This window comes from Lepisma saccharinum, chromosome 1, assembly GCF_977018435.1.
Source record: "Lepisma saccharinum chromosome 1, izLepSacc3.1, whole genome shotgun sequence".
NCBI classification, from domain to species: domain Eukaryota; kingdom Metazoa; phylum Arthropoda; class Insecta; order Zygentoma; family Lepismatidae; genus Lepisma; species Lepisma saccharinum.
The window spans coordinates 168,051,082-168,077,474 of record NC_139229.1 but is presented as its reverse complement, the minus strand read 5'-3'; the positions used below and the strand labels follow the sequence as shown (position 1 = coordinate 168,077,474).

At 35.2% G+C, this 26,393-nt stretch overlaps 1 protein-coding gene across 1 annotated transcript in view; it reads left to right on the top strand.

Moving 5' to 3' along the window:
- LOC145986975 (far upstream element-binding protein 1-like) overlaps positions 1-25,875 on the top strand; it is a 47,861-nt gene extending 21,986 nt beyond the window's left edge. Inside the window, exons 8-15 of the mRNA XM_083121441.1 lie at positions 301-526; positions 2,419-2,576; positions 3,876-3,955; positions 9,114-9,202; positions 10,814-10,947; positions 12,390-12,557; positions 13,797-14,033; positions 25,474-25,875. Coding sequence (XP_082977567.1) covers positions 301-526; positions 2,419-2,576; positions 3,876-3,955; positions 9,114-9,202; positions 10,814-10,947; positions 12,390-12,557; positions 13,797-14,003 — 1,062 coding nt within the window. The 3' untranslated portion in view covers positions 14,004-14,033; positions 25,474-25,875. The remainder of the gene's footprint in view (positions 1-300; positions 527-2,418; positions 2,577-3,875; positions 3,956-9,113; positions 9,203-10,813; positions 10,948-12,389; positions 12,558-13,796; positions 14,034-25,473) is intronic.
- Positions 25,876-26,393: the final 518 nt, after the last annotated feature.

Here is a 26,393-nt window from a genome sequence, read left to right as displayed (position 1 = left end):
TGGTTCTGGTTTTGTTCCAAACCAGCCATCCTGAAATGGTTAAATTTGTTTGAATGTAACCATTTTAAGATGTAGGACCATATAGTCTGTTGTTCAGAGACAACAGCTGAACCTAAATAGAAATCACTCCATGGTCCTCTATGTTGGTGCCATTTTCTTGCTTCGGCATGGAGTCAAAAACACATGCAAAGTTGTCTGGCTGTTATCACAAATTGGATGTTTTTTGTAAAATTTTCCCAGAGACATGTACAATATTTGCGAATTATGTTCACTAATAACTGTTAACGATATTCTTTCCAGCGCAGGGACAATGAGATGGGAAGAGGACGAGGTCGAGGTGGCCCTCCACCACCTTTTGATAGAATGGGTCGTGGAGGACCAGGGGGCGAGTATGGTCCCGGACCAGGAGGGCCCGGTGGTTGGGACAGAAGACCAGGAGGAATGCAGCCACCCAACCAAATGGGTGACAAGCAAGAAATTACTTTCACTGTACCTGCAGCCAAGTGTGGAATAATAATTGGTAGAGGTGTGTAGATACAAATATTTAAAATATGCTGTTGCCTATTTCATACATGTTTGCAAAACATCAAAAAATACAGTATTTCAGAGAGGCTTATGATTGGCTCTGAACCTTTGGCCATTTTTGTGCATTCTTATGATTGGTTCTGAACCTTTGACCATTTTTGTGCATTAATGCCAATGTATAGAACTGAAAAATTTGTACTGTTATCATTTCTGGTCAGATTGAAAGGAAGGGGAGGGGGTTCGTGCGGCATTAGTTCTTTACTAACAATTCCAGCCATCCTCCATGAATGAAATGCATAGGAATATTGGGCATCACTTATGCTACAATTTGGTTATTGATTGGTAAGTCTGTAATGTATTGGTAAAACCCATTGCTGTAATATATCTATAAATAGGCTATAATGTAGCACAAATTTGCCATTTAATTATTTTTATGAATAAAAGTATATTTAATATACCTGTTCTTGTAAGTACCGTATTTATAAGTTAATTACATGCAATTCCAGAAAAGTTCACATTGTACATGCACAAACACGGTTAATACTGAAAAAAAAAAATTGTTCAGAGACTAAAATATAGTACCCTTACAGTGATCCACATATTTCTGATTTTGTTTTTTTGGCCAAATTTCACCAAAATTGTTGTTCTTAATGTGCATCATGAGATATTGAAAATTATTAAAAAATAGTTTTTCTTGTATGTACGCATTGCTTGCATTGTAGAATTATTTTCCTGTAGTTTACGGTTATTACAAGCATAAGAAAACAGTTTTTCGTTGTGACGTTTCAGATGTGATCAAAATATTTTTTTATCTGAAATAAAAATAAAACAGACTGCTTCTTTTCACAGTTAGGTTGCTATATTACAACAATGTAACATTGACAACATCCATTATATAACGGATTCTTTTTGTTGAAAAAATTGCTAACCATTGTTATAACTGTATCTTTAGTCAATATTAAAATAAATGATTAAGGGAGCGTGTGTTCTCCTGAGCAACTAAAAATTGTTTTCTTATGCTTGTAATGACCATAAACTACAGGAAAATAATTATTAAAAAATGTATTAGGATCATGCCAATAGGGGTGTTGGGTTGAAGCCCAATGTGAAAATGGGATAAATAAATATGCCCACATGCCAATAGGGGTGTTGGGTTGAAGCCCAATGTGAAAATGGGATAAATAAATAATATGCCCACATTAGGGGATTATGGATTGTTACCAACAATGTTATTGGTCTTTGTGCAGCATCATGTAGACAATTAGAGAAATACTTGGAAAGAAGTAGCAGGCTCCAAATTAAAAAAGAAAAGGGCACTTGGGAAGCCCTGGCCTTTAGGAGGCTACTACTGCACATGGAGTTTCATTTTAGTTTAGTTTAAGTGTGTAGATGAAATTGTTGAATAAATATTGATGCAGAATCATAGTTAGATCAGTCAATAGTGGAGAGATCTATAATCTGTATGAAGAAAGTATCAAGCATTTCCACCTGTGACTTAGTCATCTAGTAGGACACTAGTAAGTGTCTTGCCTGCAGGAAGGCTATATCAGGGTACTGAACTTCTAAAGTTAGTCAACTAAATTTAATAACTTTTCAGTTTCACTGAAATGTCACTACATTATATCCACAGTAAGACTGAAGCAGATTAATCAGGACAATATTGATCAGTCTTTATCAAAAATTTCTGTAATCTGAAACTTTCTCACATAAATGTGGTTTTATTTCTCCGGTATAAAACTAAAATTGGCCTACATTTTATGATTTTCTAAATAATGGATCTCATTTGTAGGACAAACTTCCACCAGAGTAAGTAATTACACATTTGAGTTAACTAATAATTGTGGATTGTATTTTGGTGTGTATATTATATTCTGTTTACTATTCCTCCATTAGGTGGTGAAACAATTAAGCAAATCAACCAACAAACAGGTGCACACTGTGAGCTGGACCGAAGGCCACCACCCAATCCTAACGAGAAAGTGTTTGTCATTCGAGGTGCTCCAGACCAGATAGAACATGCAAAGAGGCTCATTACAGAGAAGATAGGAATGGTAACTATTGAAATCTGTTGCATGCACACACAACATTCCCCCAATCTTGAAACTAGCACACTATTGGCTGAGAAAATGCCTTGGTATTTGTAAAGCGAGATAAATTATAAGTTCATGGTGTGGTGCAGTAATATCTTTCAGGATATTATATTAAAAATTGCTTTGGTTTTGAATGTTTTTTCTTATTCTTGTGATATAAATTTCAATCTCTGCTTTTGTTAACATAAATTATGGTCTAATCCATGTTGAGGAAGGCACCAAATCTAAATTAATGTTGCAAGAGTAAGAACAATATTTGTATTAAAATATATAGTCAAATGTACCCGGAGTAGTTGTTTATGAGTAGTAAGTATAGTTACAATTCTAGAATAACAATTTCTTAATCATATTGTAGCAGTTGTTTGGATAACTTTCCAAACACACCAACATAAAGCTTTACATATTACGATCCATATTCCAGTTTCTTTGCACAGACTATTACATGATAACAGTTTTTTTTTCCTTCCTCTAGAGCAGTTTCCTAATAGTTATTATTTTATATTATTTATTGTTTTATTCCTAGTGTAACAATTTTGAAATGTTTTGCATTATATTTTAATTATGGCTGAGCCTATATCCATAAAAATGCCAAAACTCTTAGATTCCTTCTGATACTGAGTCTTGAAAATGTAACAGATAATATTATTGTGTATATATTGCATTCCAATTATATGCATCAACTTGCTTTAAAATATTCAAGAAGTAGCATCAAAATATTAAAATACCCAGTATATAAACAAAAAAAATGCATTTTTCTCCTCAATGTTGGTGCAAAATAAATGAAAGCTTCAAATTTTGCACAATTTCAAGGATAATAAGACTGAAAATGCTGTGCAGACATTGGAAAAGACACAAATGCCAGGCATCAGTATATAAGTTGCAACGGATACTTTCCTCCTCCTTACCTATGCACTGGCATTGATATTGGCTCATCCCCAACTGCTAATTCTTGTAAAGGCATAAACTTCTATTCATATATTCTCCATAATGTTTTGTGCTTATTGTAAGAAGAGAACTGATTTTGTAACCTTTTTTTTATTACACATATTTTTGTTTCACAAGATACTATGTCAAAACACAGTGAAGATGAATTTTGTCACTACTTTAATAACATGTGTAACATGTAAAAATTACTTAAATTTTACTCATTATAAGAAGGTAAAATAGCCTTCAGCAATACTAAAGAGTCCAGAGGTATGCCGATTATGTATTTGTTACCAGTTCCTATGGGAGCATGAACAGGCTGCTAAATTGAAGCAGAATGTGTATTTTCAGTCCCAGCCGGGGCCTGCCCCACCTCCGATGCAGTATCCTATTGGTCAGGGTCCTGGACCTGGTGGGTAAGTATCAAGACAGTCAATGTTGTTACTTTGAAATTTACATGTATAATTTGGTAAAGGTGTAGTGGTATCATGTAGGTTCATATAATCAGGGTGGCGGCAGACCTGGGAAACCGGGAAAAGGCAGGGAATTTTGTTTTGATTTTTTTTATGTGATTGAATGAATGTACCAGGCATTTGCTTTGAAAGATGTTATGAAGCATTACATGGGAACAGGAAATCTTGTTGCTAAGTCTGAGCATCAACTTTTAGGTCTCTTTTATACACAACACAATTACAGTGCCAGAAACTAGTGATGGGAGGTGGGGGGGAAGAGATTTCCGGAGGGGCAGAAAAAATAAACCTCTAAATGTTACGTGGGAAATGCATTGAATTATCATTTTTTTCTTGTCTGCATGGGAGTAGTAAGGGCACAGGACTGTCAACAAATAGAGGGGATGGGGGATGTCGTAGTATGGCATTTTGTCTGACATTCTGAAGGAACATGAAAACAAATAAGGGCACTACGCAACTCTGTAATTTGTCGAATGTCGTGATACAGCATTTGTCAGATTAGCATTTTAAGCTCAAATGATGTTGGTTTTTGTTGGATATCGCCATCCGACTAACATTGAACTTCGACAAAATGTCTCACTACAACATCGACAAAAATCACATGCATGACACTCTTATGAAATTGATTGTTTTTGGATGTCTTCAGACTGCAACATCTGACGAAAATGAGCCTTGTACATCAGTTTGTCTGCTGTTCTACCACATTTCATTGAACAAACGTTTTGGCTCTGTTTAAGCATGCAATTTTTGTCGAACGTAGCAGTTTGATATTTGTCATTCTGCGACATCCAACAAGAATTGCATGCATTGCGCTCTTACGAAACAGATGTTTCTTGGATGTTCCAGTATTGCTTTTGTTATCGTTTACGACGTTGTCAGATGGAACATCCAACAAAAATCACATGCATAAACTGAGCCTTAGTCTGCTGCTGGAATTTTATTACTCTTCTTTCTAATTTAACCTAATTTAATGTAGCAATCCCTACAAAGGTTTTTTTCCCCTTGTCTTAATACTGGTTTTGCACAACTTACAATGCATTTACAACGACATTGAAGTATTCTTTGATATCAAGATGAATCCAACAAATCAAGATATATATATGTTGAATAGTATCACAAATAGGTGAAACAAAAATCTGCATTGGTAAACGTTATAAAAATTTGACAAGTGCATGTTTTCTGCAACATTCATATTACAATTAACACCCCCCCCCCCCTCTGTCCTGTCTGTTTAAACTCATGAGAGATGGATATTAATCTGTCACTGAGTCAAGGTAATGTGCAATGTTATGAAATAAAATACTAACAATAAATATGTAAAATTTTAATATTATAATTACACAAATCAGTGTTAACTGCATATCACTTTCTTCAGTAATTGAAATTTCTCTGCCAGCCCTGCTAAATTGTCACATTTCATCTACTGATTTATACAAGGGACATGCATAAAGTAAGTTCCAATTAGCAGGTACATTGCTTGATTTTTTGCAAACGTGATAAAAGTGTAAAATGTTAATTGCTGCGAAGTAGTGTTTATGAATGTGCAGAGATGTCTGGACACATTTTCCACCCATTCAAAATAGTGAAATAATGTGAATATGGCATAAAATGTGAATTGTTGGCATTCTTCACCAATTTTAAAAACTACTTAACGAAAAAATATCTTGAAATGTAACGTTCTTTTATTATTTTAGGCTTATAGAAACAAAATGTGCCATATTTGTGTGTAGAGAACGTGCAAGATTTCCAACATTTTTATCCAATAAAATACCATAATTCATGTTATACATTGAAGAATACCTATATACACATTAAATCTCATATTTCCCACGATTTTTTTAACTTCTATCAGAACAATTTGCTCCACAGAGCAAAGTATCGGGGTTCTGACAGGAGATCAAGTGCGTATCTACAGTCACAGGGGAGTCGTAACACCGGCATGTGTAGAGCGAGAAATAATGGTAAATATCTTTGTTAAAAACTGTCGCGAAGATATGTAGACAATGTGACCTACAAAATAAAATGATTGTTTAAAAGCACAATGGAAGTGTACGTTTTGCTATGTTTGCAGGAAAATGTTTTAAAATAAACACAAATTTTGGTAAATATAAAACTAAAAAAAAACGAAGATAATGCTAATTTTTGGTGCCGTAATATATCGGTATGTCATGTAAGATTGATTTCTTTAAAATTGTGGGTGTGTTGCTACATATGGTCATTTTGCACCCTTCATTATATATCGAGGAAAATCCGCTTATCTAAAACCCTTAGCTTAAAATTTAAAAGGGGTATGGAAAATAACTTTCCCAAAATAACCCAAGGTATCAAACTCTCACAAAGAGGCATAGGTTATGTGACCTACTATTTGAAACAGTACTTTGAAAACACCATGAAAGTATGAATTTAGGTATATGCCAGAAATGCACTAAATTGAAAATGTAAATGGGAAAGGGGGGGGGGAGAATGGCACAAATTTAGAAAAAATAAAGATCCCTACCGATTAGGCATAAATAAAACAAGAATATCAGTAGTTATTTATTTTACTTAGTTGATTTAGTTTATAATTGTCAGGGGAAAATTTAATTTTTGTCCTGGAAGAGTCCGGGAATTTCATTTCTGCTTGTTTGTAGCCACCCTAATAGATAATTATGCAATTGATTTCATTCAGTGTGTGGAACCTTTTACTGGCATGATATTATTTTTAGGATAGAAAATATCATTTATTGTGTTCCCATTAATGCATAAAGTTTACAAACCCCTTTCATGAAATTTTTTTCATGGTTTTGGTATCAGTACAATTCAAATAAGACACAATATACGATACATTTTCATTTTTACACTGTATGTAAGAGATACAGTGCGTCCGGTAAATCGGACACTGTGCACTACGATCACTTCCGTGTGTCCATTAAATCGGACACTGTGCACTACGATCACTTCCGTGTGATAAATAGCTGTCCCAAGGAAAAAGTATTGCTGTGCAAAATATGTAACCAAAAGAAAATAAAACACTTAAGATCAGTCATGTGCAGTGGCGGATATTGGGTTCCAAAACCGGGGGGGCAGAGGGGGCAAGGTGCCAAATGTAGGGGGGCAAAGACAGTATATTTCCCTTTGCAGATTAGGTTTATAATAGTGCAGGTGCAAAAGTGACGAAAAATGGGGGGCAACTACCCCCCTATTCGTCGCCACTGGTCATGTGTATGTTTGCATAAATACATACACATATTTCGAAGAAACAATACAAATGGAAACATTTGCAATAGAAATCAACAAATATACACAGAATTGTTATTATTACAGTATAGAACACAGTGGTCCGATATCAGATTGTATCTGTGCACAACTGGAAATCTATCATGTAACCACTACTAGAGCTTTTTTGCCCAGTTCTTGAACCCAAACTGGATCAACTTTCCTCTAATGAACTGTTTTGCGTAGTGCCTCCCGTAGTAAGGAATCATACTCTCATCGATGGAAAGTATTTCGTCCACACCCCAATGCTGTTCGAAAGATGAGGAAGAAAAGTTTCTCGAAATATGGCCGTATCTTGTACAGACGATCGGACTCATCTATTTGTGAATTGTCATTCAAATTAATATTATGCAGAATAGTCTCAAACCGACCACAAGGAATGATTTCAGAAAGTATCGAAGGAGTATATTTTTCTTTTGACCAAAACATACGTCTGTTTGAATATGTTGTAAAACCTGACAACAAGAGACCACCAAGAACAACAAGAAGTTCTTCTTTTGTCAAATCAAGACAATATTTTTTTGCGAAGCATACAATTTGGATTGATTTGTTATAAGATTTAGCATGTCCTCATCAAAAAATAAATTATAAAAGTCTAATGGTGATTCACAGTTTCGTGCTTCTTCAGATGGTTCAATAGAGCAGCACTCAGTTTGTAATTAGATTGAAGGTAAACTTTTCTTCCACAAGGGTCTTGATTTTGTCTGAAGACGTATTCTACTTTTTTTTGAAGCACCAGTGTTATGTGTAGTGGTAGATGTAGATGCTACATTACTGGATGAACCTTCACAATCAACACAACTTCATATCTTAGTTTGCACCTCACAAACACTCATTAGCGTATTTCGCCAAAAATTGTTTAGTTTGGCCGCATGCTCATTATCAGATTTATCACTGTCTTCGTCTGTATCCTTGCCATCCACTGGTGGTGTAACATAAATGAGTTGTTCCTCCTCCTCCTCCATATCTTCATTCTCCATAGTAGTCAAAATTTGATAACACACACACACTAAAGCACAAACACGCACACTAATGCACAAACACACACACATTCACAAACTAATGCATAAACACGCACACATTCACACACTAATGCATAAACATGCACACATACATGCATATATACATACACACACTAATGCACACACACACACACACACACACACATAAACATACACACACTAATGCACAAACACACACACACACACACACACACACACATACACATATATAAACATTGACAATGTCTAAACATCAAAGGTATCGAAAATTTTACAGGAAATGGAAAATCTGCATAAAGTGCTCAATGAGCACAGAGTCCGATATATCGGACACTATATTTTCTCTCGCAATAACAGCTCAGGGATAAAACTAATGCACAAATTAGTGTTAACATTTTTTATTACTAATGTCTCTTACGAATATTTGTCAAAACACATCTCGGATAAATGTCAACTACTACATATGAATTGAAATTAGCTTTCCCGTTACGCAGAAACGTATTACAGCTCACTCTCCATGCTTCAATCCCCTACAATTTGGCGGGAAATTTTCAATGTTGCCAAACCCGTGGGGTGACATATGCATCACAGAGGTACCAAAGAACTAGATTTGATAAATATAACCAATTAAAGTGAAACAGTGTTACAGAAAATGCAAATATGTCAGTGTCCGATTAATCGGACACCATGCATTAATGGGTTAAATGAAACAAATTTTCAACTACATTGCATCCGTAATAAAAGAAACTTGTCATGTGAAACTCAATTTGTATAGATAATATTCTGGATTTCCTGTACTATACAATCAGTTTTCATCATTAAAAATATGTATTTATTTTGTTTTGTAGCCAGCAGCCACCTCCACAGCATTATGCACCTCAAGGTTGGGGAAATGCATACCAGCATTGGCAGAATCAAGGACATCCTAATGATCCAAGTAAGAATCTTTTTACCCTTAAGATTTATTTTTGATGAACAGGTAAATAAGTGAACAAGTAAAAATATATGCAAACAAAGAAGCGTATCACTGCCGTATTGAAAATGTTGAACTTGAAGTTAATGCTTCACCAAGTTCAGTTATTGTGTGCAACTAATCATGGATATTTTAGAAAAGTGTCTGAAATTTTACTTCGGGAACCTTTCATTTCTTGGCCGAAACAGGTAGAGAAGGCACTCGGCCAACAAAACACTTTTTTGGCAAATTTTATTGCATCTGCACGGGTGGGAAACATATGAAGCGGGAAATGGGAGTTACGACATTTGTAAGAACGAGATTAAATTTTTGCATAAACCTATATGACAAAGCATTAAGCAGGTTGACGATCTTTAGTTGGCCTATGTGACATTGATTATCTGTACAGTTTCCCTTTTTTATGAAGTCCTACAGGTCACAAGAAACAAGTTTCGAATGAAAGTGGTTACTGGAAGTTGTCTGCGAACAGGTCAAGAGTTTCTCGCTCACGGGAAACTGCTGAATCTCAAGCTCGGAGCTAGATAGGTGGGCAAGACTTTCAGGTGCCACGAGTCTTTCTTTTGGAACAATTCTGCGATCTTATCGCTCATTTCTCATCTGGCACTGGTGAATATTTCCAAGGTGGCAACCTGCCATACACATCCAGCGGACATTTTAGGCTGCTTCCCCCAAGTAGTCAGAAGCTCTTAGGACAAGGAAACATGTCAAGGTCAAGTTAAAAAACATCCAAGCTCTCTCCACATTCAATCTTCTCTTGTTGACTTATGCAGGTGTCTACTTCGAATTAAGCGAAACCAGTTTTTCCAAAGTGTCTTCTTGTAAACAACTTATTAAAAATTATCCGTATTTTGATTTATCTATACCCAAATACATTAAAAATCCTATCTTATGGGGTGGGGAATGGGAAACACTTTGGATTAAAGGTCATTATCATCATCCTTCGCAGTTTCCTGCCTCTTGCTGGTGGTAGAGTACTGCGATTAAAGAAGGGCTAATTTGAAGCAGCCAAGCTTCTTCCTTCAGTTACAACTGGCGGAAAGAATCCAAGGTTTTTTTTTCCATATAACTTTCTTAAGTAGCTATCAGACTGAAGTTTCATATGGCATGGGGAGGTTCACACTAAAATGACAAACGACACTACCTACCACAAACCGCTTACAAATGGGATATGTATTTTCCCCTACAGTATGTATAAAGCATTCACTGAGAATGGTCCAGTTTTAGTGACAGGCAAGCAGGAAGAGACAGCAGGAGCTTATTACTCTGGTATGAAGGGTTGCATTTATTTATGAATATTCGTTTTGAAAGTGGCAAGTATTGCTTGTTGTTTGCCACTTGTCACTTGGGTCTGAAAGCTACCTTAGAAGAGGGGCAAAATGTGGGAATCTGCTGTTTTTTTTCTTGGGGGGGGAGGACAAAGTAGGGAGATATAGACTTTCATTGTATGTGGATAAAACCAAATATTTTTGTAATGATATATAATGCCTATATATCACATTGTTTCTTGGTAGTTGTAAAGATTTACAGTTTAATGTGTCCTGTAAATGTAATATGTAAGGAACTTTTTCTTAATAGATGCTGGTGGACAGGTTCAGATCAACCCACAAACAGGACAGCCTGATTACAGTTCGCAGTGGGCTGAGTATTACCGGTCATTAGGAATGCGTAAAGAGGCTGAAATGATAGAACAGCAAGCAAAAGCTAACAAGGTAAGACACCAGTTCAGTAAAGTCTGTAGGTTAAGGCTCTGCGGGACCTTTGATCACCGCCAGGGCAATTTTTCAAAATTTTTCTCCTTTCGAAAAACCACTTATCACATTCCAAAATTTGAAAAATTACGTAAGCTTAGAATTTCTTCTAGAGCATTAACATGAAGTTCCGTGTGGTTTGCTTTTGCTGTTATCTAGATATTATCAATAGTTTTGTGATTACATAAGTCTATTAATCTATGAGAATATTTTGATAATAGCGAAAGCAAAACATCCAAAAATTCATATCAATGGTTCGGAAGAAATTGTAAGCTGATGTAACTTTTCAGATTTTGGAATGTGATGGTGGTTTTTCATAAGATGAAAATTTTAAAACATCTGCCCTGGTGGTGGCCAAAGGTCTAGCCGAGCCTTGTTGAAACTTTTCAGTTTTAACAAGTGTGATTTGTAGCATGCACAAGAATTCCTTTTTAAGAATGTTTTCCAGTATTTAATCATGATTTACATGGGTGATAAAATTAGATTCTGATCTGATAGGGTCACAATCATATTTTATGTTAAACAGAAACACCTATCGGATTAACAATTCTGGATTCTAGAACTTGGACTTCCAATTTAAAAATAAACCAGTAAACAGCACAAAAATTAATCAAAATTTAGTTTATTCAATTTTTTTCATGTGAGATTTCAATTTTTTATCATAAGAAAAGAAAGTGCAGGTATTTTTATTTTCCAAATGGCCACTCTCTTTGAAATTCTACAAATAAAATACTTGTGGTCTTTTTAAATACAATTCTTAATTTTCAGATTATCAAAAGGTTCTTCTTAACAATTTTGTGAAACAACTTTTTCCTGGGGTAGTCCTACAAATATGATGTGATGATGTCCTTTAAACTGTGGATGCAGAATTGAATAAGCTAAATTTTGATGTAACTTGTTCTTACATAGGCCTACTGGTTAGTTTTTAATTTGAGCTCAAACTAGAGTTTAATTTTTAATCCGATGGTAGTTTCACGAGTATGGTAGAAGCGTGTACTTCCTGCTTTTTAAAATAAAAAAAAAGAACATTTCTGTGATCATCAGTCCAGATGTGCATGTGTTTTAACCTCTCTTTATTTTGTTACCCTGATGATGGGGAGGGAATCTTTCCAATTTTTGATAGCATTGTGGCTTTTTATTTTTCACCCTTTTTCTTGTTTAACTCATAATATTCTACATGAGGAATCTTCTCACTTTTGGGGTTTTGTTTAAAGTGTGATCCGAACCACTGTGAGTATATTCTCATATTTGAAGCAATGTATGACTACATTTGTAGTCTATATGGTAGAAAATTGTGCTTTGAAGTACATTTGCATTTGGAAATAATGTGCTTTTAAAGTAATTCACTTGAATTGAAAAGTACATTATTCATAGTTGAGTTCTGTTGCATTGTTCTCCTTCAGAGTATGCAACCACAGCAGCCTCAGCAACAAATGCCACAACCAGGCCCTCAGCCAGCTGCCACCCAGAACGGCCAACCAGATTACAGTGCTCAGTGGGCCGAGTATTACAGGTCAATTGGCAAAATAAAAGAGGCAGAAGCAATCGAAGCGCAGATGAAGGCTGGAAAGGTAAGTACATGTCTCAGGTGGAATCCCATCTTGTGAAACCGCAATGATATATTGTGTGTTTACAAAAAGAAGCATGTGCTAACTCTTACCACGACAGAGACTGAAGTTTCACCACACTTTAAAAACCACAGCACATGGAAGTGGTGAATTGTTAGTTTTAATTAATTTTAATTAAAGGGTAGGGGAGAGTGCTGTGGTTTTTTAAGTGTGGTGTAAGTTTAGTCTCTGTCAAGGTATGAACAGTATTGAAATAGAAATTCGTTGCCTCTTTTTTTTAAAGTGCATCCACACTCGTCAGAAGGGGGTGATATTTTCTTTTGAGCAAGTTTTCCATGTCTTAACAACAGTAGAATATTGCCAGTGTTGTCATAATATTATGCCAGGGATCCTAGGTTGGCCGTGTGTTTGTGTCCTTTTATCAGTTAATTTCAAAACAACACCATTGTTAGGTTTTCTTTTACGAGAACTATCAATAGGATCCTCTTGTCATCGAAATTTTGAAAGGCATTGAAGTCTCTTTAAATATTTGATATTCAGCCAATATTCATTCATGCATTGGAAATCAATTTGTCACATCCTAAGGTACATGTCAAATACTTTACACAGTTTATACTTCCATAGTGAAGTCTAATGCAATGACAGTTTTAACAATAATATAGAATAGGATTGAACTGATCTTATTACAGAAGAACTTTCAGGCATTCTGAGCTTTCACGATCGCAAATGAGCTCTGTAACACTTCCATGGTGCCTAATTATTCTGGAAATCGTTGCTTTTTTTGTGTGTGTAAACACTGAATTTTGTGATTACATAGCATGTATTTTCCTATTCTGATGTAATTCTTGAATATTTTAAAACAAACCTCCCTGTAAATTGAGACACATAATTGGATTGGAATACTTGCACACTAATATCAATCAATATTTAAACAACTTTTTAAGTTTCTAAGTACAGTAAAACCTCGATTTTTACATTTTATATTTTTTTTTACATTTACTGAAAAAAAGGTGGGAAAATGTAAAATCGATGACAATTTTGTAACATTTTGTTATGTTGGGACCATCAAGATTCAATGTATAATGCGGGAAAATGTAAATTAAGGTTCAACTGTATCAGCAGGAATCTCTAAGAGTATTGACATTAGTTGAGAGTAGTATCGGATCAGCCGATAGAACCATTCATTCACTGATATTCCAAATGTACGCGCCATACTTAATTTGAAATAATTATTTTCTGTAGAGCGGTCAGCAGCCTGCGGCTGGTCAAGCTGCACAGCAACCTGTTGCTCCAGCCGCTGGACAACATCAAGGTCAGATGCCTGCTCAACCCTACCAGCCATATGGTTATGGTGGTTACTATGGTGGACAACCACCTCAGAATCAACCATACAATTATCCTGGTTACGGTGGCTACGCTCAGCATCCACAGGGTCCGGAGAATCAATGAACTCGTCGCTCAAAGATCGACATTTGTATTGTAAGTAAATATAAAATATCTTATTGAGTTTTGCTAGTATAACACTAGATTGCTGGAATGGAGGTGTTATGTATTACTTTGGAAAATAGGCACCATTAATAGTAAGAATTTTGGAATCAACAAAGCAGACATTTTTTGAAATGTCATCACATGCATAGCAGCTACGAATCAACCCCCTCCCCCTTAAAAATCAGTTTGTGGTTTATTTTCATATATAAAATAAAACTTAGTTCGTTAGTTGATGGAAGAAGAGGTCTGTCTGTTGGCTCATTTAGGTAATACAAATGATTATCCCTCATTGATGACAAAATAGCATTGTTTTCACAACTTTTTTATAGAGGGACCACAAGGGAAAGAACCGTGGGGCAAAAGTCTCTCAATATAGTGAAGCTTGTAATTTTCTTATTCAGGACCATTTGTTCTCGACACTCAATACCTGTTTTATGGCTTTTGGAAAATTTGTGACTATCCCTTGGCAATTTTAAAGCCACTTGCTTAAATAGAATATGTTTACTGTTCAATAAATCTATTTTCACTACACACAGGAAAAACTCTGGGCAACATGCATGATGGGCTTCAAGAATATACATGTTGAGATTGGGTGTTTAGCTTATGGTGCTTTGCAATGTGTTCTGTCAAAACACTATTGGTTTGCCCCTTTCGACCATGCTATGAAACTGAAACTCTGCAAAACTTTTCAAGAATCCCCTGGGGAAATTATTCATCATTTGTTCTGAAGCAAGTAGGTAATTCTGTCGATGGGATCTAGAAAACTTTCTCCATCACAGATTTTCAGAAAGCCACAAAACTTGGTTCCTTGCAGTGAAAGGAAATGTCATTTACAAAATATCAAGTGTGCTGAGCAGATACAGACATGGAATCCAGTCATCGTAGAACCCTCAAAGAATGCAACATGACACTTTTCGCGGAGTGTAACCTGTCTGTTATGCAAAATGTACCCTCCCCCTCAGCCAACATTGTCACAATGGTGAATTTCACAATTAAAAAATTGTTTCAATTATTCTTTTAATGTATTTCTTTGAGGGATGGGCCAGTATGAAATTTTGGCCGATACCGATATTCTACCGATCCGATATAAAATTATAAATGGTCCTTGAAGAACCTGAAAGGTTCATTGACCTCCTTAATAAATTGTTTCAAGGTGACTGCAGTGCAAAAGAAGTTGCATATTTAGACATTTACTTTTTTAGAAAGTAGAGCATGGAGATTATCCATAATTACAACAAAATGGCAGAATTTTGCACTAATATATCAGATATTTATACCAATACACCGATATACCTATATCTGTTGATACCGATAGAGTGCCAATTAATCGGTTCCATCTCTAATTTCTTTGAACATATTAACGCAAAAATCAGGTGGTTTGATGTGATGTGGTTACAATGGAATACTTAAAAATAAGTTGTTTTTTTTAAATACTGTCAACAAAACTTTTAATTACGTTATTCAAGCACAGATACAGTTATCTGTAGGAAATTTTAAAATTGCATTGCTTCAAAGTGGCATAGAATCAGCCCTAAAAATTGCCCTGTAAAAATGCTTGATATTCTTCCGAAAACCTTGTTTTGTGTAAACCATGCATTTGAAAGACATTAATTTTATTGGAAAGTTCCTGAAGATTTTTCCCAACTATCAAAGTGCAGCTTGTTGAAAAATCCCTGCAAATATAACATAACCATTTAGAACAGAGAAATGCTTTTGTCGTAATAGGAAATGCCAGTTACAAAGACAATTAATAGTTTGCCGGCCCCTGTGGTTAGCACATCCTGCTATGATGCCAGGGGTCCCAGGTTCGAATCTTGGCCAGGGCCTGGATGTTTGTGAGTGTCCATCATATCAACACTCATTCCCATCTTTGCAAATTAGCCAAAAGTGGCACAAAAGCGTAGTAAAAGAAAGCAAACCAATCAATCAATTTAATAGTTCACTGCATTACTGCATCTATATATAAGGAAATGAGAAACATATAAGCACTATCAGAGGTAAAAAGTGTGTTTCGTTCATTAGAACTGTTAACATTTGCACGATAATGCTCTGACATTCTTGACCCCCGGATGGATCTTTTTCACTTCGTAACTCGAAAGCCATTGATCTGCAGATGTGGTAATATGTTTGGTGATATTTTGAAGTAAGGAAACACTCGCCAGTCTAAGGAATTTTTTTTCCTATTTACTTTTCAATGTATCAAATTTGACCCCATGCTAAGCATGCATTTTGATAGCATATTTTTACTTCAGTATTCATATATTATCAGAATGTATATGAAAATACAGGTGTGCCAGCTTGTGGTGTGTATATATACACATGTCTTACAAGCAGGAACACCTTTATTATACATTTTTCATGGGTCTGTGGCTAAAAATTTTGTGGGAAATGAAAATTTCAGGAGGATTGTCTGAACTTGTAGCTTTATTGGCAGTAGGAGGTTAACATGGGGCTACGTAAAATTATTGGCAGTAGGTTAACATGGGGCTACGTAAAATGTGAGATTGTGTAACAACTATACTGTATTTTGTTCATGCGTGTATGCTCGTGCTTATGTATTATTGCTTTCCACATTCTTACGCTCTTGAAACTGAAATTAAGTGTATTTGTACAAATATTGCCATTGTGTATAGATGTAGGAGGGTGTGAGTGAGTTTAGATAATTCACATTGTGCTCACAGCTGTTCCATTTGGAATGTGCAAATGAACGTAATTACCAGAAGATTAAAATAATGGATGCTTCAGAGTTGGTAACTATGATTATTGCAGGAAAAGTTGTTCAGCTGGCATTAAGTATAACTCGAGAGAATGAACTGTTTACAATTTAAATTTTCATATTTGCATTATCAACAAAAGAATGCATTTGCCTTAGCTTTCTAATAGAGTTTTCTTAACTTGGTGTATATTGCCAAATGTCCAAAATGAGTTTGTGTAGATAATTTTGGCATGGATCAATTAGAAGAAGGTTTTCTTACTGTGATAATGCTAGTCTGGTTGCAAGTCTTTGTATTGTGGGAGTGTTAGTTGGTGTTTCGTTAATTTAATGCTACAGCCACAGCATTTGTGTAGACATGGATAAAAACAACTCTGAAATGCTGCTATGGAATTTTTTTTCACATCTTGCATAATGCTTAATGTGGTTGCTTCTAAACAGTTGTGCAGCAGGTGAGAATTGGTAAAGATTTTGTGGGCAACTTGGCAGTTGCGGAGATCTAGTGTCATTCATGTTACTCACATCTTAGGTAAATTTGGAACCTGGTTTATTCGTATTGATGCATACTCTCTTGACGGTAGGTTTGAAATTTCATGGATCGTGGGTCCTCATTTGCTGTCGGGATCTCGTTTTTTTAATATGACATTGGAAATGGTATGTTCAGTAATTGCACATGGTAAGGAGGAGAAGAAGCTAATGGAATACATTGTGCAACATTTCAGATTTGTAGATCTTTGTCATTTTTGTGATTTGAAACATTGATATAAACTATACTCCATTGCACTACTGTCCTTAAAGAGCCAAGGCTTCAGAGTTCTTTTTCATTTGGTGATACGTGGACACTGAATAGTTTCATTGCTGCTGTTTTTCTGACATTGGAAACTAGGGTTTCCCAATTTTTCTCTATAGCTTGTCAACACAAATCCTGGGTCCGTTTTTACTAGGTTGATAATTATTGTTCATATGTGCTATCACTATCATGTCTGGGTAGTAATAATGGGGTGGTTAGAACCCAGAAGTGTCTGTGACTGTAATCCATGGGTTTTCATTGCATTTTTAAAAATCCTTGACCCATGTGAATAAAAGTGCCATCTCCCTGCAATTGAGAGAACTAATTCAACCAAAGTAGATTGTCGCAGAGAGGCTACATTGTAACACACTGTAAACGTGAATATTGTGAGTTAGAGATGAAATATTCATCCATAATGTCCATTATGTTCTATCAATATATATATATATATATATATAATGTAGTGCTTGTGGTGAGCTCTTGCGTTAGGTTGCAGTAGGTGTCTGCATTCATGCTGAGTTTATGAGTAAGGCTAGGATTTTCATGACAGCATATTTTTTTTTCTTTTTGGTAAGGGTGATGTGTTCCCTAAATATATAGAACTTCATATTGTGAAGAAACTAATTCAATTAAGGTGCTTTTTAAGGCCAAAATTTGGCATATTTGGCTATTTATATGTGATGGAGCATATTTTGATGGATTTTCGGTCATATTCAGCATATTTCAAATTGAACTAAAATTTTTTCGTATGTGAAAATATTTCAGCATATAGCCTATTAGATGTTGATGTTTGAAACAGTCCAGTTATAAGGTCATATTTTTCAAATTCTAGTGCATATTTTGTAAAATTTTAGGTCATAAAAATCCTAGCCCTATTTATAAGTAAGGAAGTCACCCGTTTTTCATAGTTTATTTGTCCAAAGAGATTCTTTGAGCATGAAGAGACTTACCACATTGTTTTGTAAAATTTAGTGGCTATTGCTGGCATACTCCCTCAGGCCAACCTTTTCTTCTTCTTTCTTAGTACTTAACGAAAACTTACGTTAGAGGCAATTGTAGAATTTGATGTCTAGTAACAATATGACTCGAAAATCAGAGGAAACGTTCACACTGCGAAACCAAAAGGTGCCAGATTCTGTTGTCAAGTTCTGAATGTTTTGAAAACTGCATTAAGATGATAGTGAAGATACACTGAATTTTGCAAAAGAGAATTGGAACAAAGTAACAATCATGAAAAATTAGAACATGAAGTTTTTACTTGGCACCTAAAGTTTTCACATTTAACTCTTGTATCAAGTTTAATACATTAACAGTACTTTGTAATCTATTTTTTTTAAGTAATATATGTAGTGTAAATTAATTTAATGTGTCCAGAGACCAATTCCTCAAGTAGCTATTCACCCTGCACAAATAAAAGTTGTCACTCCTGCTCAAGAAAAACTGCATTCATCTAAACAATTGTAATGTGTAGTGTAATATTGATGCTCTAAATTGGTTATTTTCTTTCATTTTTTGTGACTAGTTTATCTTACCGTAGTTCTAATAGTGAACTTTGCACAGGCTGGAACTGTGTACTTTCATTGCCTCCACTTCAAACACATTAAGTTAATATGAGCACACAGTTGTGAAATAACTGAATAAATATTGAAAATTGTGCCTTGACTTGGAGTGCTCTACTAAGCTAACTCCCATGATTTGTGGCTCTGTTGATAAGAGCACATGTATGACTTTGATCCCTGGTTCTCTGTGTGATCTAGCAACAATTTTCAGAACAAAATAGTAGCTACCTCAAAAAATGATTCTATAAATTTCCTTTTCTACTTAATTTTGTAAACAGGTGTGCAATGGACTCTTGGTTATGTAATATTAGTGCATACTTGATGATCAAATGTCCCATAAATTTACTAAGACAAAAGGTTCTTCTGTCAAATTTTGAATTGATTGTTGTTCCTCATAAAATTTCAGCATTAATTATATGTATTGCTCAGTTTTACTAACTCAACATACTTCAGCAAGAGACATGAAACCAAATTTGTATGTGCATACTCCCTATTGAATCTGACAAACCCTTTACTCTACTCAAATAGCAAGCAGAACAGTTTCATAAATTATTTGAATAAATTAATATACATGTTAGTTAAGGGTATTAGCAAGTGTAGTAAATAAATAATATAAAATGTGTATAACAGATCTCATTGTTTAAGTTCCCGAGTGCAACCTATGTACACTAAAACAAGATGATATAAAGGCTCCCACAGGTAAAATAAAATGCTTTGCAAAGTCCAGTATCAGTTTATCCGTAGGATCTTAAATATTGATGTCCTGGAAATATTACACTGCAATATGGAACATGGTGATATTTATATGTCTGTGTGGCATTGTGACATTTGACTTTATTCTTTCATTTATTCTTGAAAATAGATATATTCTGTGAATTTTTTGTTATACAAAATTGTATGTCATTTTGTGGACAGGGAAGAAATTCATACCTGCTCATAGACAAGTTCTTTTCACATCACGATGCTTACAGAACAATTGAGGTAGTGGCGAAATGATGTAAACTGATTACTATTTTGTTTGAAATATGAATATTGAAGGTATGTTTCTGTTGGAATAGTTACTTAGCTCTTTAACCAGGAATTTTATTATACAATATTTGTGAACTGTTTTCTGCACTGTTTCTGTGGTAGTGGTGCGAGGGGTGAACTATTTGCAGATATGTACATAGGTTTTTCCATATGTTCTAATAAGAACAGTAAAGGTTGCGGGGGTAGGGATTATGTGAACTATATATTAATTCATAATTATTCGTTCTTACACATGGGGGTACATCATGTAATCTGATCATGATGCTGAAACAAGATTAAATATTCTCAGATGGAAACAAACAAAAAGGGTTTAGAATTACACTTATATGTTGGAAATATTTCTGTAATTTTCAAGGAATGAATAACCTGAATTTAAAGAAAGAAAAAAGGTTAAAAATGTGAACACAAATCAGTAGCATGGCAGACATCGTTGTAATAAGTGAATGTTTTCAATTTGTAGAGATGTGCTTTCAAAGATGCAGACAAGAGCTATACATGAGCAGAATTCAATTTGTTAAGGCTCAGCCTTAAGGTAGGGCTTTCTACCCTAAAAATGAAGACACCCCCCCCCCCAAAAGAAAAAAAACAACTTGAAATCCTTCCCCAACATCCAGGCCAATCTTCACATGGATTGCACTCACCTTTGTCCTTATTTTGACTTAGTGCCATGAGACTAATGGAATACCTAGACAGCAACCCATACTGTTCACATAATGGGAGGAGTTGTTCAGATCTTAAAGCAGCAGAAGATTAATTTTCAATATTGGACGATAATCTAAATGATAAATAGTTTGTTTTTTTCTGTAAAATGCACAAGCTTTTGCAGAAAAGTTCACATGAGCTGACAAAAAACATGCTAATTGACAAATGAGTCCATGATAATGTTGGTATGAACCTTTTTGAAACTGTTTACTTCTATTTAAAACTTAATAATTTTGATATTACTTGCTCCTTGAACAAACAAAAGAAACTGTTTGGAATGCACAGCTTAAACTTTGACGTGACATCACTCTGAAATTCAAAGCCTGGTCAGTGCATCAAGCTTCCACTGGGGATCAAGCTTGGGACTGCCTGAAATTATCATGTCTTAAATAGCTGTCATAGATAAACGTAACAATTGGTCACAAGTGAAAGGGAACTGGAATTTTTTTATTCAGAATTTTTTTGTCAGCTAGTATCAGCCATGGTAGCTCAATTGGTAGAGCTTCTTGACTACCAGCGGAAGACCTGGGTGTGAATCCCGTGACAGGTGATCTGGACCAGCAAATTTCCAAGTAATTTCTCTGTTTCTGCACAGCTCTGAGGCCCACCCAGCTTTGTAGAAATGTGTTCCTTGGGGGTTAAAGGTGGCTGGGCATTATGCTGATCACATCATCCGAATTATGGCTAAGATCAAGAATATGTGGAGCTGTACCTCCACATTTCCCCATGTCTTCATGGCATGTATGCATATACCTTTAAATAATTAAATTTAATTAAAACTTTCTTTTGGGATGTAAAGCTCATTCAGTTTCAAGCAACTTTTTTTATTGCAGGTTTGCCAATTGAAAGAAATTAATTTATGTACCTGGAGATTCCTTATATGGGTGTTCATTGCAAAAAATGCAAAATTTATGCAAATTTGGTGTGTATATATGGAGGGGGAAGGGAGGAAACCCCAAAAAATTATTTTAAAAAATTGACTTCACCTAAAAAATGTCCTCTCACTTGGGCACAAAACGACACCTACGCACAACATTCACGGACAAAAAGCTAGAACGTAGTGAAAAATGAACGCCAATTCTTGCAGCTGCTTGACATTCTATTTTTAGACCATGCTTGGTGACCTTTGTTCAACATTGTGGAACACTTGTGCTCAAAAAAACAAAGGTTTCCTTCAGCGCGCTTCGAATTCCCATTCTCACAACGCAGATTCAACAACCAGTTTTCCCCCTGCTTCCGCCCTCACTGAAAACTTTCATTTTGACATCGGATGCTTATAAACAAGCTTCCTTCGAATGCACTTAGCAGGAGGACGTGAAAAGCATTGCTTTAGAACAACAAAGCTGGTCTTCCTTTTGTCGGCAAAATTTGAGGTTGAAAAGAGCTGCAAAAGAGAAGTACCTTTTCCCCTCCATTTTCATGAAGACAAAAAAAATGCAAAAAACCATTTCTGTTAAATACATGTGTTAGGAACAATATAAAAAATAAAATCGAAATTCTAGCTAAAAGTAGAAAAGTTATAACGTAAAAGCTACGACCTTGACACAGCATCTCAATCGAGATGCTTGGTTCCGTGAGGGTTACTTTTGGGTATCTCGTTTGAGACACTTGGGCAGCAAAAGGTTAAGCCACCGGGTTAAGCATGGAATTTATATAACATTTTGGAGATTGAAGATATATTTTATGACGTTATTCCTGGGTTTCTTCAATTGTGTACCATTATTGGGGTCATCCTGAAAAATTTGGTAGCTGGTTTCCACACCAAGAAACGCCCTGTCAAGAGGTTGGTCTTTTTGTTCTTCTTGCCCCCCATAACTCAAGTTAATGCTTCTATGTTACTTTGTGCTTGCTGACACTGTTGTATGCCTTAATTGTAGAGTATATTCATTTCTTTTGCACATTAGGTTCATATTTTATTAAATATATATATTTATGCTTGAGATTTTAATGACTATTCATGTAGCATATACCCTGTTCTGTCTTATTTTTTTTTTAATATGGTGTTTTCCTCATGTCCTAGGTTATTTTCATTAATTTCTTTTGCCTTCTCATTAGACGTAGAAACTGAATCTCCTGGGGTCTGTTCAAAGAAATTGGGAGATTCTGCATGCTGGTATACTTTGCCATTTTCTATATTGTTCTGTGCATTTCTAAATGGAACTTGTATATGGGTTTCATGGTGTGATTTCTTTCCTGTGACATTTTTTCATAATCCATGCTGGCTTCTGCTTATGTCTCACTATACATAATTCACCGAACCTACATGTCGATGTGTGCCTTGTGTATATAGATAACACTAGTGCAATTGACTGTAGATGCCTGGGCCTTTTTTCTCAGCAACCAGACACTCCATCCAGGGCAACTCACGTAACAGCTGCTAAACGATGACTTCACGTTGGTAGCGAGAGCAACTGTTATTAGCCCTAAACGACCAGGGGTCATTGATGGCTGGCATTTGTAGGAATCTATTTAAGCGGAGATCAAACTGCATCGATAGTTCCCATCTTAGTGGAATCTTCCGTTGGTATCGCAAAAAATAAGCATCATGCGGGTGAGTCCTATCCAGTGTGAATTTTTCTGTGCTAATGTGATATGAGGAGCACCAGAAATATGTAGGCTTTTCCATATTTGTTTGTATATACATATGTGTATATATTTATACTTTTATCTTGCTCACCCAATAGAGGATGTATAGTGATCATGTAAGAAAGAATTTCAAGCTGATTTACAGTAATGTAAATTTAATGAATAGCAATGCAGTAATACACTTTTGAGTCTGACCACTAATTTGGCATGAATTCTAATATACATTCATGGATTTGTTTATTTTGGAAGCTTAGGGGAAGTAACCTGTTATTTCTCGAATGTTTAAAGTTCTAGTTCTTTTAACTAATGCGTTCTTACATTCACGTATTTATAATAATGAGATAACGTCACATGCATATTCAGATATGAAGCAGTGTGGCTGGAAAAAGGGGCACTCCTTGTACGAAATAAATTACAGAAAAACATTAGTAAATAAGTTCTTATTTTTCTGTCATGAAGAAAGAAGTAATAAATTAAGGATAAAGCCATCAAATAAATATGTATGCAATGAAGGGGGGAAATCTGAAACTTGGAAGTTTGTACTCAATGCCCAGCATCTGTATATAATTTCATTTTGTTTTTTTGTCGTTGTTTTGGTTCAATTTTCTGCATATGTTAAATTTGTACATCGTGCGAAATTGAAGGAAGACGTGGTTCCTTTTTAAATTTGTAATTGCCGCTGTTTAATGTCAAATTTAAATTTCACCAGCTGTTGTATGTAAATACAAAGTGTTTTGAAGCCATTCTGGTAAGTCTCATATTTACTGACTTGCATGGGAGCGTGAATAATTTATATATTATACATATGCAACCTGAGAACATATTCCATTATTACTGAAGGACTACATTAATTAGTACTAATCCACAATCAAGTTCCCTATTATAGTTCATGTATGGCATTCTACCACTTAAATTTTAGATATTAAGGAAAAATGATGTAAATTGTTTGCATTTCTTGTATTCAGTTGTTGCAACTTTTTCTCTAGTGCTAGTGTTGAAAGTTGCAAAACTAAGAATCCTAGCTTTGAATGCCAAGTGAATCATTATTCATCCATAACTCAGTTACCCCAACCACACTCTCAGCTTAGAAAGATGTAATATTTTGCATCCGTGTGTGTCCCAAATATCAGCACAGAAATGAAAGTGGATAAACCTTTTGTAAAACATGCTTTTAATGGATTAAACTTCTCTTGTAAACATGAGATCATCCATTATGTATGTGGAATTTGTGAAAGTAAATTGGAAACATGGAAAAGAAATGTTTGAAGCTTCTGTGGTACCAATATGTCAACAACATAGTTTTTCGTAAGCCCAAACTTACATCTGCAGCGTGACAAAGAATACATTGAACAAAATATGAAATTCATTGCCATTTCCTGGACTACATGTCACCTTTTACAGAGTAATTTGAATGATTGTTTAGTGGAAGATTATTTGCAGTACATTAATTAATGCACATGTACTAGATTTTATACTTGAATTAGTAACAAGTAGTCTAATATATCAATATCTACGTATCCAACTTTAAGAAATAATAATTGCGCTTGTTTTATAACACCCTTTTTTCTACAGTACTTCATCTTTAAAGACTGATATTTGTAAGCTTACATGTTTCATTAGAAAGATGTGTGTATATATGTACATGTGTAAGTTTCTGATGGGATGTTTATGGTGCCTGTATTCCAAGTGTAACATGAGGTCTGTCTTATATTTGGAGTTTTGCAATTGCTTGTGTTCTGTTGTGGTTCTTGCTGTGCCCTTATTTACTAGCTAGGTGGGTATCTTGGAAATGGAAAGCAATACAACTTCCTGTTGCCAAAATATCAACTGATCCTGTTGTTCACAGGGCAACAAACAAGATGGCTACCTAATCTGTATTAGGATGGCCTCTTGGTGAGTATAGAATGAGGTAAGTGTGAGTACCTTGTTTGAAATATTATGCTCAAATGTATCTCCCTGTATATAAAATGCTCATTCTTCTTATTTCAGGATATCCCACCTTTTACTTGCAATTGAATATGCATAAATGCTGTGTTTTTATGTTCTTTTCAGATATTTCCCCACGGTTGATCCCAGATCCTCCATCATATGTGATTCTGCATTATGGCGTGTGCCCCCAAACAGAATGTATTGTTTGCAAGTTGATGTTCCCATTTGTTAGATTAAGATGTAATGCCACTGATCATTTCAAGGGAACAGTGATACTAGTACTAGTGTATCGGCAGATATGAAGGCATACCTAATCTATATTGTGCTTGTGTAAATTAAGAATTTTGTCATTGAACTGTGACGATGCATTTTTGCCAGCAGTGGTTATTTTTTTTTGTTCACGAATTGTCTGTTCTTGCACTTCATAGGGAGGTCTGTACTACACTTTTAGAGCATTCGAAGGCAGGTGATGTCTTGGCTCTGTGCATATAATTTTTTTTTCCTTCTATTGAACAATTGTATAGAAATATAACCTTAGTACAAAACAAAACAATGCAACCCAAGGGGAAGAAACTATGATTGGGGTGGTCGGGTTGGGGAATCTTATCTTGATAGCCCTTGAAAGGCACTGGGATATATATGTGTGTGTATATATTCTTGTTTTTTTGGAAGGTCATTTCGCTGTTATCTTACAGAGAAAATCCATGACTGGCACCAATTTTTATAGCCTTAGCATAAACTATTTACCTAGATAAAATAGAATGCCTCTTTAATTTTTCATCTGTGTGTTTTGGTTAGAGATTTCTGTTTTGTTGTATGTTTAATATTACTTGTGCTGACAGTAGTTTTGAGATGTTTTATAATGTGTTTTCGACATAAACATTCCTTTGATATACCATTTAGCATAATTCTGTGCATTGAAGTTTTTCATAAAGTGATTATTTATATTTATTTCAAAGTTGGTTGTTTTACTGTTCTGATCCTCATATTTCCAGTTCATAAAAAACAGCCAGCTCCAAACTAGAGAGGAACAACCCATTTTC